Source organism: Thalassophryne amazonica, chromosome 17 (genome assembly GCF_902500255.1).
Source record: "Thalassophryne amazonica chromosome 17, fThaAma1.1, whole genome shotgun sequence".
NCBI classification, from domain to species: domain Eukaryota; kingdom Metazoa; phylum Chordata; class Actinopteri; order Batrachoidiformes; family Batrachoididae; genus Thalassophryne; species Thalassophryne amazonica.
In genome coordinates this window covers 65,262,248-65,276,917 of record NC_047119.1, presented here as the reverse complement: position 1 = coordinate 65,276,917, position 14,670 = coordinate 65,262,248, and the positions used below count along the sequence as shown (strand labels likewise).

Here is a 14,670-nt window from a genome sequence, read left to right as displayed (position 1 = left end):
TTTTGACTAGAAAGTCTCTAAGAATGAGCTTTAGTTGTGTCTATACTGAACACATCAGAATCAGAATGTGGGAGTGTTGCTGGACTTACGTATTGCTTGAGGTGATTTGAGGACAATGTAACAACAATATAACATTAACAGGCCTGTGAAGATGAGAATTAGTATCCCCAGAGTGAAACCAGCCTAATGAGACAAAAACAAAAATGACATAACGATTCATCTTTAAAACAACTGAGTAACAACATTTTAATCTAAAAAAACAACAGCTATTCAAATTCCAACAAATGACATAACTAAGGTTGATACAAAACAAATAACTTCAGATGTGTGCTGGCTGATTCATCCATACAACCATTTTCTAAAGTCACTTATTGCATTTAAGGGTCATGGAGGGGCTGGAGCCTATCCCAAAGGCCAGTGAGTGAGAGGAGGAGCTACAGCCAGGACAGGCCACCAGCCTATTGCAGGGCCAAAACACACAAACAACACTCACATGCTCACTCACACCTACGGTCAATTTAGAGCCACCAATTCACTAAATCTGTGCATCCTTGGAAGTGGGAGAAAGCTGGAGCAAAGGTGACTACACAAAATAAAGTAAATCACCTGCTTGATACCCCAAGGCATACTGAGTATGGACGTGCCCATCATGGTGTTCCATAAAGCAAATCTGTGGGGAAATAGGGAAATGATAAACAGCCAAACACATTCATCAAACCACGACGAAAACTCTGACTTTGTGATCAATGCTTACATTGTGACTAAACTTGGGTTTTTAGAAGAATGCTCACTGTCCGTCACCTTGAATGCCGTCCCAAGAGGACTGTAAATGTAAAGGTCCTCTGGCCCGGGAATCACATGGTTTGGAGGACTCTGGACCACAATAAATAAATAAAAACACTAGACACTATAAAAATCCTGAACATTACACAGCAATTAAAGTGAGGATTTACAAGAGACTGTCTAAAAGGCACCTTGTTTTCAAAGTAGTTTGGTAGTGCTTAATATTTAACATGAAAAACTAGAAGGTATACTTGCAGAGTGAAACAAGTGTGGTGAACCAGCACTGCCACCCCAACTGACAGAAGGAGGCAGCCACATTACAGACTTACTCTAAGTCCACTAAACTGACATCATGTGGCAGGAATACTACAGAGTATGTGGAAAGAAAAAGAAAAAAAAAAAAAACTGCAATTCACTTTATTTTAGCTTATACTGTAGCTACACACTGCAAAAACTGTCCCTCTCAAAATAAGACAATAATCTGAAATCTAGCCAAAATGTCAAATCTGCCAGTGGGGTAAGAAATATTTACTTGGTCAGAATTCTCAAAACTAGCAAAATGTCTAGGCACTGAATAATCAAAATATGCCTTAAAACTAAACAGAATTTTTATTTTAAGATTAGCCTCTGTCTTAAAATAAGGAAAACAATCTTGTTCCTTTGCTTGGATGATTTGAAATCTATTGCCTTTCTTTGTTACTGGTTAAATACAGCTTGATATGAACTGGAAAAACTTAAGAAAAAGCAAGATACATTTTCCCAAAATAAGACATTTTTCTTATGTAAAAAAAATGCTTGACAGAATTATTTTTCTATTTAAACAAAAACTAAAGTAAAGTTAAGTAAATTTTTCTTTAATCAAGTCTTTTTTTTTACTTTCTTAGATATTGGTTTTGCAGTGCATCAAAATATCTGAGTAACTAAATATGTGCAGCTAATTGTTACTGGACTTTCTACAACTGGAAAAGAAGTCACAACATGGAAAATAGATATTTTAAAAAATAGATTTTTAAAAATATATAAACTTAAAACCATTTCAGTTAAAAGATATTGCTTTCTGCTCTACACTTTCAGTCATGGAGCTCTGTGACATGGATCTTGATCATATCAAAGGATAAGCTGATGGTGACATTCTTAAGTTTATATATTATAAAACTTTCAACAGAATAAGTGTTTTAGTGGTGCAGCTGTATCAGCTATGAGCGAGTCAAATTTAAAAGAAATTAAATGCATGCATGCCACACACACACAAGCCCAAATTAAAAGGCACACTGTCAAAAACAGTCACAAAAGAAAAGATAAAGTTTGTGGAATTAAAAACATATGAGAGCTCTGCCTAAGCAATGGAACAATGGTGCAGCTCCATTATGTTGGGTCTTAGCGTCATCAATACGAGTTATGGACCTTTCCCAGACTATAAGCACCAGCAGTTGGTGAAATCCTCAGTCAGTCATGCTGCACGTGCACAATGTAGCCTGTGGAAAAACTGGGCTGTGAAGTGCAACTTTTCTGCAAAAGCCACACTGATAAATCCTCAGTGTACCCTGTTGATGAAACCTGATTAAATCCTAATAAAGATGTTTTCTGAATAGCTAAACTCGATTCAGTTAAAATGCACATCCTTTCCCTTCGTCTGCAAAGTGGAGAGCTTCCAGTCGCTCAACACACAGCGCTGTGTGCTTCTGAAAATACAGAAACACACTGCTTCACTTTAAATAACTGATAAGCCTCTTTCAGATGATAAGCACAAACCGTCTTTCTCTTAAAAAGCTTCACTTTACTCAGTGTGCTTCTTTGGAAAGCTGGAGCTCCTGCTGCTACATTTATTAGCTCCTTACACCGGTTACGCGCATGCCCCTTGTCGACATCCTAAATTTAATTAGATTAAAACATTCGCCTCCAGCTCCACACAGAGGTAAGAAATGTGACCAGATGATAGGATTATACTAGTTATCGGTGTGAGACATTGCGTCCGCCACATATGACACAACACTAGATAACTTGTGGTATCTCTGGATTGTCAGGTCAGCTAATCTGAATACAGCCAGGTGACACATGTATGGGAACATTAGCTGACATGCACCATCACTCAGCCTGTTTCACTAAATTACTAACCGTAAATAAATAATGCCATCAACCAGCCCGAGCTGAAATATTCTCCCAAGGTTTAGTGTTTGGGGCTCATTTTTTTCCTCACAGGTGCACTTGTTATGGAAAAATGTTTTCCCCATTCCTGTTGACACGATGAAATGACACTAAGTCTTCCCATGGTCTTTTGATAATTTATTCAAGGTTGAAGTCCCCCACCGGCCCCACACAGTACAAAAGTAGTCTGCAGGAGGGTGAAGGCAAACCCCTTTCCCCCCTGGTAGCACATTTCAGCCCACAGGCAATGAGCTCAGAGAGGCATCCAGACAGTTAGAAGACATGAGCCCAGGGACAGCAGTTGGGAACAAAATAATAACATTGCTGATAACTACTGTCTGGAATATAAGTCTTTGCCAAGCATGCAAGGTTGTTCCATGCAGACAAAGCACTGTGTAGCTGTCGGTTTTACATGAGGGCATGAAAATGAAGGATTATGAAACACAGGCATTTGTAAGATTTCCTCTGAACACGACCACCCTGAACTTATCTACATGTAGGTGAGAGCGCAAATGCCCGATTGAATCAGACAACTGTATCATGTCCAAATGAGCACATGTGTGAGCAACACAGGTAAGTGCCTGAAAGATTCCTAGCAAGAGGATGTGCATGTTGATGTTTCTTTCAGAACTAAAAGAATTACAATCATTCAACGGTGAAGATTAATGGCCATTTACAAGAAGACATCAAGGAAAATGTTTAACTGGAGAGACATTCTAGAACTTCTGATGGAAAGGGCCAAAGCCAGAATTGTCAGACAATTTCAAAGAGCATCAAGAGCAGGTTCTGCAACATGTTCTCCCCCCTGCATGACCTACCCACGCATCATCCCTCTCTTAAATCAAATGAAGTATCTCCAGTGGGTGAGGACAAGTCTGACACACCCTCCTGTGTGCTACATGTGTTTAAGGGCAAGAATCCAGACCAGATACTCTGGATTTTGTCCACTGTCCGTATCAATCAATCAATTTTACTTATATAGCGCCAAATCACAACAAACAGTTGCCCCAAGGCGCTTTATATTGTAAGGCAAGGCCATACAATAATTACGTAAAAACCAACGGTCAAAATGACCCCCTGTGAGCAAGCACTTGGCGACAGTGGGAAGGAAAAACTCCCTTTTAACAGGAAGAAACCTCCAGCAGAACCAGGCTCAGGGAGGGGCAGTCCTCTGCTGAGAAACAGTTTATGTGTGCACATTAGATGTCTTTTATAACAATTTTAAAGTGTTTGTTTTTAAAGTGTGTCTGTTGCCCTACCAGCAGCCTGTCAGATGAGCCTGTCAGTCTACTGTAGTAATGGACTCTACTGTTAAGGACTGCAGCCTCATCAGACACTATCGCCTGGGCCACATCACCCACGATGTTCTGGCGCTCGACATGGAAAGGCCTGGAAGAACGGGAAAGAGGATCATGAGGAAACTATCTGCAATGTCATGATTGGAAGAAACTGTACACATGAAAACAAACAGGATTTAGCAGAAAGGGGATCTGTATAAAGCTGCTTGGTCTGCTACAAATATAATAATTGGCCACTGTGAAATACCTAATTGGATTAAAATTCACACAAACTGGTTATTATGTAGTTTGTAGTCATGCTACAGTAAAGCCAAAGACAAATACTGTGTCCTCATACAACCATCGACATACAGGTATTGAACATTTGCGTAAGTCAGAAATAACAGAAAAAAAGCTTGGAGGACATGGAAAATAAATAATAATAATAATAATAATAATAATAATAAGGTGCCGACAGATTCTTACAATGACTGAGTTTTCTTTCATTGTAGACCGTATGAACCCAACATGTTTTGTCATGTTTAGTCTGGTCAACCTCTTAATATGTACCCCAGCATCTCAGGTCTGCAACACATTCCAAAAACAGTTGGGACGCTAAAGCATTTACCACTTTTGTAATGTTGTCATTCATTCTCAAACACTTAAAATATGTCATGGCTGGCTGGGGAGCATCGGTGCACAGCCATTTTCAGATCTCTCCAGAGATGTTCAATCTGATTCACGTCTAGGCTCTGGCTGGGCCTCAAGACCTTCACAGAGTTGTCCTGAAGTCACTCCTTTGGTATCTTGGTTGTGTGCTTAGGGTTATTGTCCTGCTAAAGATGAACCGTCACCCAGTCTGAGGTCAAGACCCCTCTGGAGCAGGTTTTCATCCAGGATGTCTCTGTACATTGCTGCGTTCATCTTTCCCTCAATCCTGACTAATCTCCCAGTTCCTGCTGCTGAAAAACATCTCCACAGCATGATGCTGCCACCACCATGCTTCACTGTAGCAATGGTGCCTGGTTTCCTCCAAACATGATGCCTGGCATTCACACAAAGAGTTCAATCTTTGTCTCATCAGAGCAGAGAATTTTGTTTCTCATGATCTGAGAGTCCTTCAGGTGCCTTTTGGCAAACTCCAGGTGGGCTCCCATATGCCTTTTACTAAAGAGTGGCTTCTGTCTGGTCACTCTACCATACAGGCCTGATTGGTGGATTGCTGCAGAGATGGATGTCCTTCTGAAAGGTTCTCCTGTCCCCACAGAGGAATGCTGGGGCTCCAACAGAGTGATCATCGGGTTCCTGGTCACCTCCCTGACTAAGGCTCCCCTCCCCTGATTGCTCAATTTAGACGGGTGGCCAGCTTTAGGAAGAGCCCTGGTGGAGCTGAACGTCTTCCATTTATGGTTGATGGAGCCCAACGTGCTCATTGGGACCTTCAAAGCAGCAGAAATGTTTCTGTACCCTTCCCCAGATTTGTGCCGCAAGACTTCATGCTTGGTTGTGCTTTGTATTGTCAACTGTGGGACCTTAAATGTAGACAGGTGTGAGTGCCTTTCCACATCATGTCCAATCAACTTAATTTACCCCAGGTGGAGTCCAATAATGCTGTAGAAACATAAAGGATGGTGAAAACAGGATGCACCTGAGCTCAATTTTCAACAACATAGCAAATGCTGTGAATATTTACATACATGCGATTTCTTAGCATTTTTGTTTTAATAAATTTGCAAAAATCTCTAAAAAAAAAAGTTATTCAGATTGTCATTCTGGGTTTTGTGTGTAGAATTTTGAGGAAAAAAATTGAACTTCATCCATTTTACAATAAAGTTATAATATAACAAAATGTGGGAACAGTGAAGCACTGTGGATACTTCCCCGATACACTGTACCTCCAAGCACAGAGACATCAATACTGCAATAAAGATTTATATGACATTTATGAATGCAACTCCACATTGTACTGCTTGACAAAAGGTTTCCCAAAGTAATCCCTTGTCCATGTGGTTATATCAGCTATTGATGAGTGACGGTTCTTGATGCAGTGCTGTCTGAGGGATCGGAGATCATCGGTGTTCCCCTTAAACTTGAGACTTTGCTCTTTATGCACTGAAATCCCTTCCTTCCTAGAAGCATTGAGTGATACTTTGCATTTAAGGAGAAATATGCAAATCCCTTCCAATCTTTCTTTGACAAACACCATTTTAAGCATTTCAATAACTTTCTTACACATTTGGTAACAACTGGAGAGCTTCTGCCCATCTATGTCCCTCAAAGACTCAGCCTTTCACGGATACTGCTATTCTACCAAATCATGATTACAATCGCCTGTTGACATCACTTGTTTGAAATACATCATTATTTATTTATTTACCTCATTACTAGCCTAAACTTCATTCCCAACAGTTTGTTTTGTTTTTCAGAGTGTGTTGCAGTCTTTTAATGAAAGAATGGATGTATATTAACAAATGAAATTAAGTTGACCACACAAAACATGAAATATCTTGGATTCACATTGTCTACAATGAAATAAAAAAGTAAATGCAAGAATCATTGCAGGGTTTTTTATTTTTGCATTTTCCATACCATCCCAACATTTTCTAATTTGGTGTTGTCCACTTTAGCTAATAAATATGAAACAGACTGTACTACTTTCCCACTTTTCAACTCTTTTGTTAGATGACATCCAGAAGACAATTTAATGATCACTTGAGCAGAGTATAAGTGAAGGCCGTGCTTTTGAACTAACTGGTTAATCTACCTTTTTACCAGGCAGTCCAGTGAGTCTGCGGAGCCTCCTTGAGAGTGACTGTCTTCAGTGCTCACAAAGCTCAGCAGTGGTTTGGCCTCTTCCTCCATGGTAACGTCTTACACCACTGCGACATCACATGTAAATTAAAACAAATATATATATATACACTCATAAAACTGAACGGTCTTGTCATATTGTGGAAACTGCAAAGTCATAAAAATATAATGATTATAGGACCCAGTGAGCTCACGAATACAGTCACAAAATAAATGGCGAACAATAGACAGCTATCAGGCACTGTGCAAACATCTGATCATGGTTTTAGAAGAACAAAACATTTGTATAAAGCAAGGATGCTACAACAATAATTTTAAAGATCTGTAAATGACAAATAATGCTAAATATTAAAGACTTCACAAAACAAGCCTGTATGATCATCTGCTTTTCGTGTGCTTTGGCCATTTTAGGTGAAGTTTCTTTTATGGTTATTTAGATCTGTTTGAGCTGTATGTCTGCAGTGCATCCAGGAAGTATTCACAGCACTTCACTTTTTCCACATTTGGTGATGTTACAGCCTTATTCCAAAAGGGATGAAATTCCTTTTTTCCCCCCCTCAAAATTCAACTCACAGCACCCCATAATGACGGAGTGGCTTCCGTCTGGCCACTCTACCATACCGGTCTGATTGGTGGATTGCTAGAGGAAAGCTGGAGCTCTGACAGAGTGACCATCAGGTTCTTGGTCACCTGCCTGACTAAGGCCCTTCTTTCCCGACTGCTCAGTTAAGACGGTTGGTCAGCTCTAGGAAGAGTCCTGGTGGAATCTGAACTTCTTCTATTTACAGATGATGGAGGCCACTTTGCTCATTGAGACCTTCAAAGCAGCAGAAATGTATCTGTACCCTTCCCCAGATTTGTGCCTCTAGATAGTCTTGGAGGTAGGGATGCACCACCGAGCCACAATTTTTCACTTCCGATCCGATCCCGATACCTGAATTGGATATCTGCCGATACTGATACTTTTCCGATCTAATACCAAAGCTCTGTTTGCTTTGATATCATTATTCTTGATTTCATATGAGGAATTTCTTAAAAATGAGACCTGAAAGTTCAGCTCCAATTTGCCAGGAGGTGTATCTAAGATGAAAGCCTAGATTTGATGTATTAGTGAAAGAATGAAGTACTTTTATAGCCTTATTTTTATAGACTTAAAGAGAAATGACATTGCTCGCTCTCTTTTCAATGGAGCTTTATTGATATGGGAGACATATGTATACATTGTCAACGCAAGTGTTAAGAGTAAAAATTAAAAATTAAGTCCTCTCCCTCTGTCTCCCTCTCTCAATTCAATTTCAACTGAAACATACATTTACATTGTCAAAGCAAGGGCTGGAGCAAAATAAATAAATAAATAAATAAATAAATAAAAACTCTTCCTCCCTCACTCTCTCTCCCTCCCTCGTGCTCTCTCCCTTGCGCACCGTTTTCCTGCCTTTCAACTGTAAAATAAACTCTAAATTTGAGAGAGAGAGAGAATCTCTGTTTGGCTGTCCTCCTCAGCTGCACTCTAAGCTGCTGTTTCACAGCCTCTGGACGTTGAAGTGGCTGATTTTTGAGTAACAATTCAGTTATTTTTCGGAAAATCCATGCTTGGCGGCACAGATCATTTGAACCTGAGAGCAGGGTGGAAATTTGCAGTTATCTGTGGCTTAAAACCCTTGACTGTCTGTGGAACAAACAGCTCACCTTCAGCTCAGAAATCCCCCCCCCAAGCAGTAAACAGAGCAGAGAGCATATTCCACAGATGTGGTTTCTCTCCAGTATCAGTAACTCTTGCAGGGAAATTCTGATCCGTGAATTATGTCAGTATCTGAACCCGATACCGATCCGGGATTGGATCGGACCCAAACCTACTTGGAGGTCTTACAGACAATAAGCCAGTTTCGAATTTATCAGTACGCATGCACAGAGAGCTAGCTAACGCTTCCGGTTCAAAGGTCAATACATACAATCGAACTGCCGACGCTGGTCAGAAGACACTGTTTTTGAAGCAACACAATGGCTTAAAGAGCCGAAATTGTGGACAAAAACAGTATGTAAACAGCTCAAAAGTCAGTATTTTATTTATTTATTTATTGTGCATTTGTTTTGTATTTGTGAATGCAATACAGCTGAGCCGATAGTTAAATTATTGGTTTTTATATAACGGCTGAGTGGATCCTTGTCATTTTATTGTCATTTGAGTGCTTTGTATGTCACGTGACACAGATTATTTGTCTCATTTGTGTTGCGTTGCATTTAGCGTATAGTTTGGTTCCATTTAGTGTGCAATTTGGTTCCATACATTTTGTACCATTGCATACAGCAAACCCCGCCCACTAGTGGGGGCAGCATTTAGCTAAACATGCAGAGTTTGTTTTGCTGACGGATGATGATTTGAAGGAGCTAATTGACGGTGGTAATTCTTCTAACACACACCCAAAAAAACAAATCCACTCCACTGTAAGCCATCTGGAGGCATGAAGAGCTGTTAGGATGAAAAGTTGAAAAGTTGACGTGATTTTTCGCTAGAGTGAGGAACTACACAAAGTGTTTTTGTTTTTTTTGTAAGTACACGACATCACTGCACAGCATTATGGACTACATCGTTGCAAATTTGGACTCCAATTTATAGTTCTTGTTGGACTGTTAAGCAGCAGTGGAAACATCAAAATGTAAGTCCCTTTGCGTTGTTTATGAATTAATTAAATATCAAATGACTAGGATCTATTTTAGCCATTATATAAAACAAATGAAAGTTTTTACATCTTTCAATGTAACGAATATTTCCTGAGGTGAAAGGTGGAAACGTACCATTCAACGAGGCAAAGCCGACTTGAATGGTCCTGTGAATGCGTGATTTGTATGACTTGATCTTTGAACTCACCCAGCAGCTCATGTGGTGCTTAAAACTCGAAACTGGCATACTACTTTGATTTCATGTTTATATGACCTTATATGTAGACAGGTGTGTGCCTTTCCAAATCATGTCCAATCAACTGAATTTACCCCAGGTGGACTCCACTTAAGCTGTATACATCTCAGGGATCATCAGAGGAAATAGGATGCACTCGAGCTCAATTCTGAGTTTCATGGCAAAGGCTGTGAATACTACGCACATGTGATTTTTTTTTGTTAAATAAATTGGCAAAAATCTCAAACATTTTTTCACATCATCATATGGGGGGTATTGTGTGTAGAATTTTGATAGAAAAATGAATTTCATCCATTCTGAAATAAGGCTGTAAACATAGCAAAATGTGGAAGGGTGACGCACTGTGTGAATACTTTTTCAGTATGCACTGTATACGTCTGTGTCATCTTCTGTCCAAATTCATCTTGCACTTCTTCCATGCCATTGATGTCCACTTGTCACTTTCAGGTCACTGATCATGTCTGTCTGCTGAGAGCTCAGCCTGTTTATGTTTTCTTCTTAAGAACTGTATAATTCATTCACTGTGCACCAATTTAATAAAAATCCTCACCTGAAACTGACCTGTCTGTACACTCTGCTTTTTTGTGTGTTTAAAACACCCCCACACCTATATCCCTATAAAACTGAGTTCTTGAAGGTGAAGGTGCCTGATCACTGGTGTTTGTCTGTTTGCTTGGCTTTTATCAGAATAACTCAAAAATTAATGAACAGACTTCAATAAAAAATAATTTAACAGATAAACAATGTTCTGATAAATAAGCGATTCAATTTTGGAGGTGATTGAGAAATATTCTGGAATCGAGACCGAAACAAATTGGGAGAGGATGTTGATGAAAATTTTGGGTGAGCAGATGGCTAATGTCCAAGAAATGAGGGATTTCATTTTGAATTTGTTACAGAACATATGTGGGATCCAGGATGCAACGGAAGTATGAAGCATTTGGGAACATTTACCACATTTTCTAGATTTTAAGTTAAAGGACACTGGACTATGTTATGAAGTACCTGTAGATTAATTAGATTTCCTCAAACTAAAAGTTAATCACCACGTTGTCTGTCATTTAATGTTTAACTGATTCTAAAAGAATTCTTCTCCTGAAATAATTGCTGTCAATTAAAGTTCATGAGCACAACCAAACACAGTGTGACTGAGTGGGGAAAATGCAGACAGCATTCTTGAGTTGGAACATCTATCTGAGAAGAGAGACAAAAAAATGCTGCAGCAAATTTAGGAACTTGACTATTCCTGTAGAAGGCAACAGAATTGTGACATGTAATATTTCCTGTGTGGTCTCACCCACACATAGTAAAAAGACTGGTGCACAGAAATTTATCTTATGAAGGTAAAAAAGAGAGAAATGTGAAGTGTTTGAGCTACCAATGTGAGGAGGGAATAGTATTGTAAAAATTTGTGATGAAACTAACTGGCCAGCCTTTGTACGAAACAGCCCAAAAAAGGTCTGTTTATACATCAAACTGACAAATGATTTTTTTAAAAAGGTCCAATTAACTCTCCTTGAAGATGCTGAAGCAGCATAATTTTCTTCATACACATCTTCATATAATGCGTTAAGTTTGAATTTCCACACTTCCCCTTATTAAAAACAAGACTTTTTCAGGTCTTGTTCTGTTTCTGTCCCTTTTTTTCAGATGTCTTACTCATTGATTAAACTGACTGTTCTCTGATCATCTTGAATTATAAAAGACATACAAAAAATACATAAAAATGTAGTTAAATATACAATGGGTAAACATAGAACATGTCAAAGAGAATAGGTTTTTAGGTGTCATAATTGATAAAATAATTAATTGGAAAGCTCATATTCAACATATTCAAAAGAAGGTATCAAAGAGTATTGCATTATTAAATAAAGCAAAGCATGTTCTTGATTGCAGAGCACTACATACTTTGTATTGTTCATTGGTTGCACCCTACCTGACTTACTGTGCTGAAGTTTGGGGCAACAATTCTAAAACTACATTGCAACAATTATTTATTCTTCAAAAAAGAGCATTGAGAACAATTCATAATGCAGGTTATCAAGACCACACCAACCCATTGTTCATTAAATCTCAAATATTACAACTTCACAATATGATTTTGTTCAAGAAGACTGTTCAATTAATGTACAAAGTGAAAAATAAACAAGTGCCCTTTAGAGTTCAATAATTTTTTTTACTGAAAAAGAGGGAAAATATAATTTACGGGGCTTGTATCATTTTAAAATTGCTGGTGCTCGGATGACCAGGAAAGGTTTCTGTGGCTCCATGTGTGGCCCTAAAATATGGAATAACTTGACGGATGAAATCAAATGATGTCCAAATATCAATCAGCTTAAAAATCAATATATAAAGACATGATGTTTTCAAGATATGTATCTGCTGAAGAAGGTTGAGTTTTGTGTGTTGCCAAATTGTAAATGTAAATGTGTTCTGTATCATTCGGACTGTGTCCTTTAAGCTGAAGAGACTGAAGTGGTTGAAAATGGGAGTGGGAATAGTTGGGTTTTTTACTCCTCCTACTCCTTTCGGACTAGATCATTTTATTTTTGGTTAAAAGGGCTGGCGTTAAAAAGCTTTGCTTCTGTCTACACCCTTTCAGGCACACGGACGCATTGTTAATCCATTTTCTTTCTTCGTTGTAAGTTTTTATTGTTGTTTTGGACTGTGTGTGCTGAATAAATTCATTCATTCAATTATCTACAGAAGCTCCCTGATAAAGTCATTCTGAGTGCACAGTATCATCAGCAAATAAGATAAACTCTTCATGACATCCACTCAGCATGTGATGAGAGAGTAAACAAATCAGCTTATCATTTCTAGCTGCGACTCTTGTTTTCTTTGGACAAATTTTTTTTTTAAGTATATTTTTTATTCAAGAAAGCACAAAGTAAGATGCATTTAAATACAATATCTTGAATTGGATTTGTTTTCTTTTTAACAAACAAACCCCACCCACCCACAACACCCATATACTGCTGTAAAGGGAAAAAAAATAAAAATTAAAAAAAACACATAAGCATAGATAGCAAAGTTAAATAAATGAACAATACAATAAATAATAAATAGATTAAATAAATTACTAAAGGGAAAAACAATAATAATGATAATAGTAATGCTAGTAAGAGTTGAATTGTCCATACAGTGATAAAGTTGAGGAAGGAAAAAAGAAAAAAAAATTAATGACAGACAATGGGGGCATTACATATTCAAGTACATGTCAATAATTGGGCAAGATCAAATATATATCTCAGGGCTCCATAGGCTTATGGAAGGGTCTTGAGATTTTTAAGTACTCAATCACAGGGTCCCACATCTTGTGAAATTGTCTTGTTAAGCCTCTAGTAAAGTATTTAATTTTCTCTAATTTCAAGAAAACATTAATTCAGTGAGCCAGACAGACACTTTGGGTACGAATGTTATATTTAAATCCTTTATTTGTGTGCAAAGTGCTAAAGGGCTGGGACGTTCACTCATCTTTGTTTTTCTCATTTTGGAGACCTTTAACCCTTACTCTGCTTTAACCTCGGCGAGCTCGTCCGCTTCAATATAACGTGTAATGTACAATAAAGAATTAATATAAATAAGAGATAAAGGGCAAATGTTTACCTCAGACTGTGGCTCCTATTGACGTCACCAGCTCATTGCACCTTTGCTGAATCAGCAACTACAAACCAAAACACTAACGTCAGCGGTTCTTCAGCGTCAATTTACAAACGAACAGAGGTCTGGACACAACCGAAAAGTAATGTAGGAAATAACGGGAAACAAATTATCGTCCGCGAAGATATTTGTTCTCCAGGATGACCACTTCCTCCTCCTTCTCCTCCTTCTTCTTCTTCTTCATTTTTAATTGTACGGCAGCTCAAATCAATGGTGTTGCACTACTGCCACCTACTGGGTGCAGTTATGTTCGCCCACGTCAGATTTTTTTAAGTGATCAATATAAAATTGTCAAATCAACAACAGCATGTTAATTAAGGGGTTAATACAGGCACCGTAGTAATAATCCTTGAACTAGGGTAGTGATATATCCCCCCTCACCTTTAAGAGTTACATTGTCTTAAACTTAACCCCAGGTTTGATGTCCTGCCAAAATCTGGAAATGATCTTGTTCAAATGTTTTAAGAGAATTTCATCTGGAATTGCTTGGAATGAAAAGAGGTATCATGGAAAAATGTTCATTCTTATGCTGTCAATTCAGACTAAGGAATGAAACAGTTTGGTTGTTTTTAAGTTTTGTCAAAAGGTTTGACCACATTACACCCATTTTGACATCTCTTCATTGGCTCCCTGTCACTGTGAGATCAGATTTTAAGGTTTTGCTACTAGCCTACAAAATTGTTCACAGACTGGCATCTCCCTACTTTGCTGACCTAATTAAACCCTACGTACCGGCCCGGGCTTTGCGTTCTCAAGCTGCAGGACTACTTTGTGTCCCGAGGGTGAATAAGAAGTCTGCAGGTCACAGAGTTTTCTCTTATCATGCCCCTGTTCTGTGGCATGATCTCCCTGCATCAATAAAACAGTCAGATTCTGTAGAGACTTTCAAGTCCAGACTTAAGATGCACTTATTTTCCATTTCATATGGCTAGCATACTGGTATAGTAAGTTACTATGCTTTCTACTCTTTTAATTAATTTTATTAGGAAACAGAGCGTGCCTCTGCCTCAACAAAATTCTGGGTCTTTTAGTGAATCTTAGGGCTAGTGGCCAACGATCACCTTAGTATTTCCT

At 38.5% G+C, this 14,670-nt stretch overlaps 1 protein-coding gene across 2 annotated transcripts in view; it reads right to left on the bottom strand.

Annotated features, from left to right (window-relative positions):
• The window catches only part of slc38a9 (solute carrier family 38 member 9), a 44,509-nt gene extending 30,743 nt beyond the window's left edge, over positions 1 to 13,766 (bottom strand). For both annotated transcript variants that reach the window (XM_034192536.1, XM_034192537.1), the window contains exons 1-6: positions 13,543 to 13,766; positions 6,970 to 7,084; positions 4,188 to 4,317; positions 755 to 873; positions 607 to 670; positions 90 to 183 (exon numbers count right to left, since the gene is read on the bottom strand). In XM_034192536.1, coding sequence (XP_034048427.1) covers positions 90 to 183; positions 607 to 670; positions 755 to 873; positions 4,188 to 4,317; positions 6,970 to 7,067 — 505 coding nt within the window. In that variant the 5' untranslated portion in view covers positions 7,068 to 7,084; positions 13,543 to 13,766. The remainder of the gene's footprint in view (positions 1 to 89; positions 184 to 606; positions 671 to 754; positions 874 to 4,187; positions 4,318 to 6,969; positions 7,085 to 13,542) is intronic.
• Positions 13,767 to 14,670: the final 904 nt, after the last annotated feature.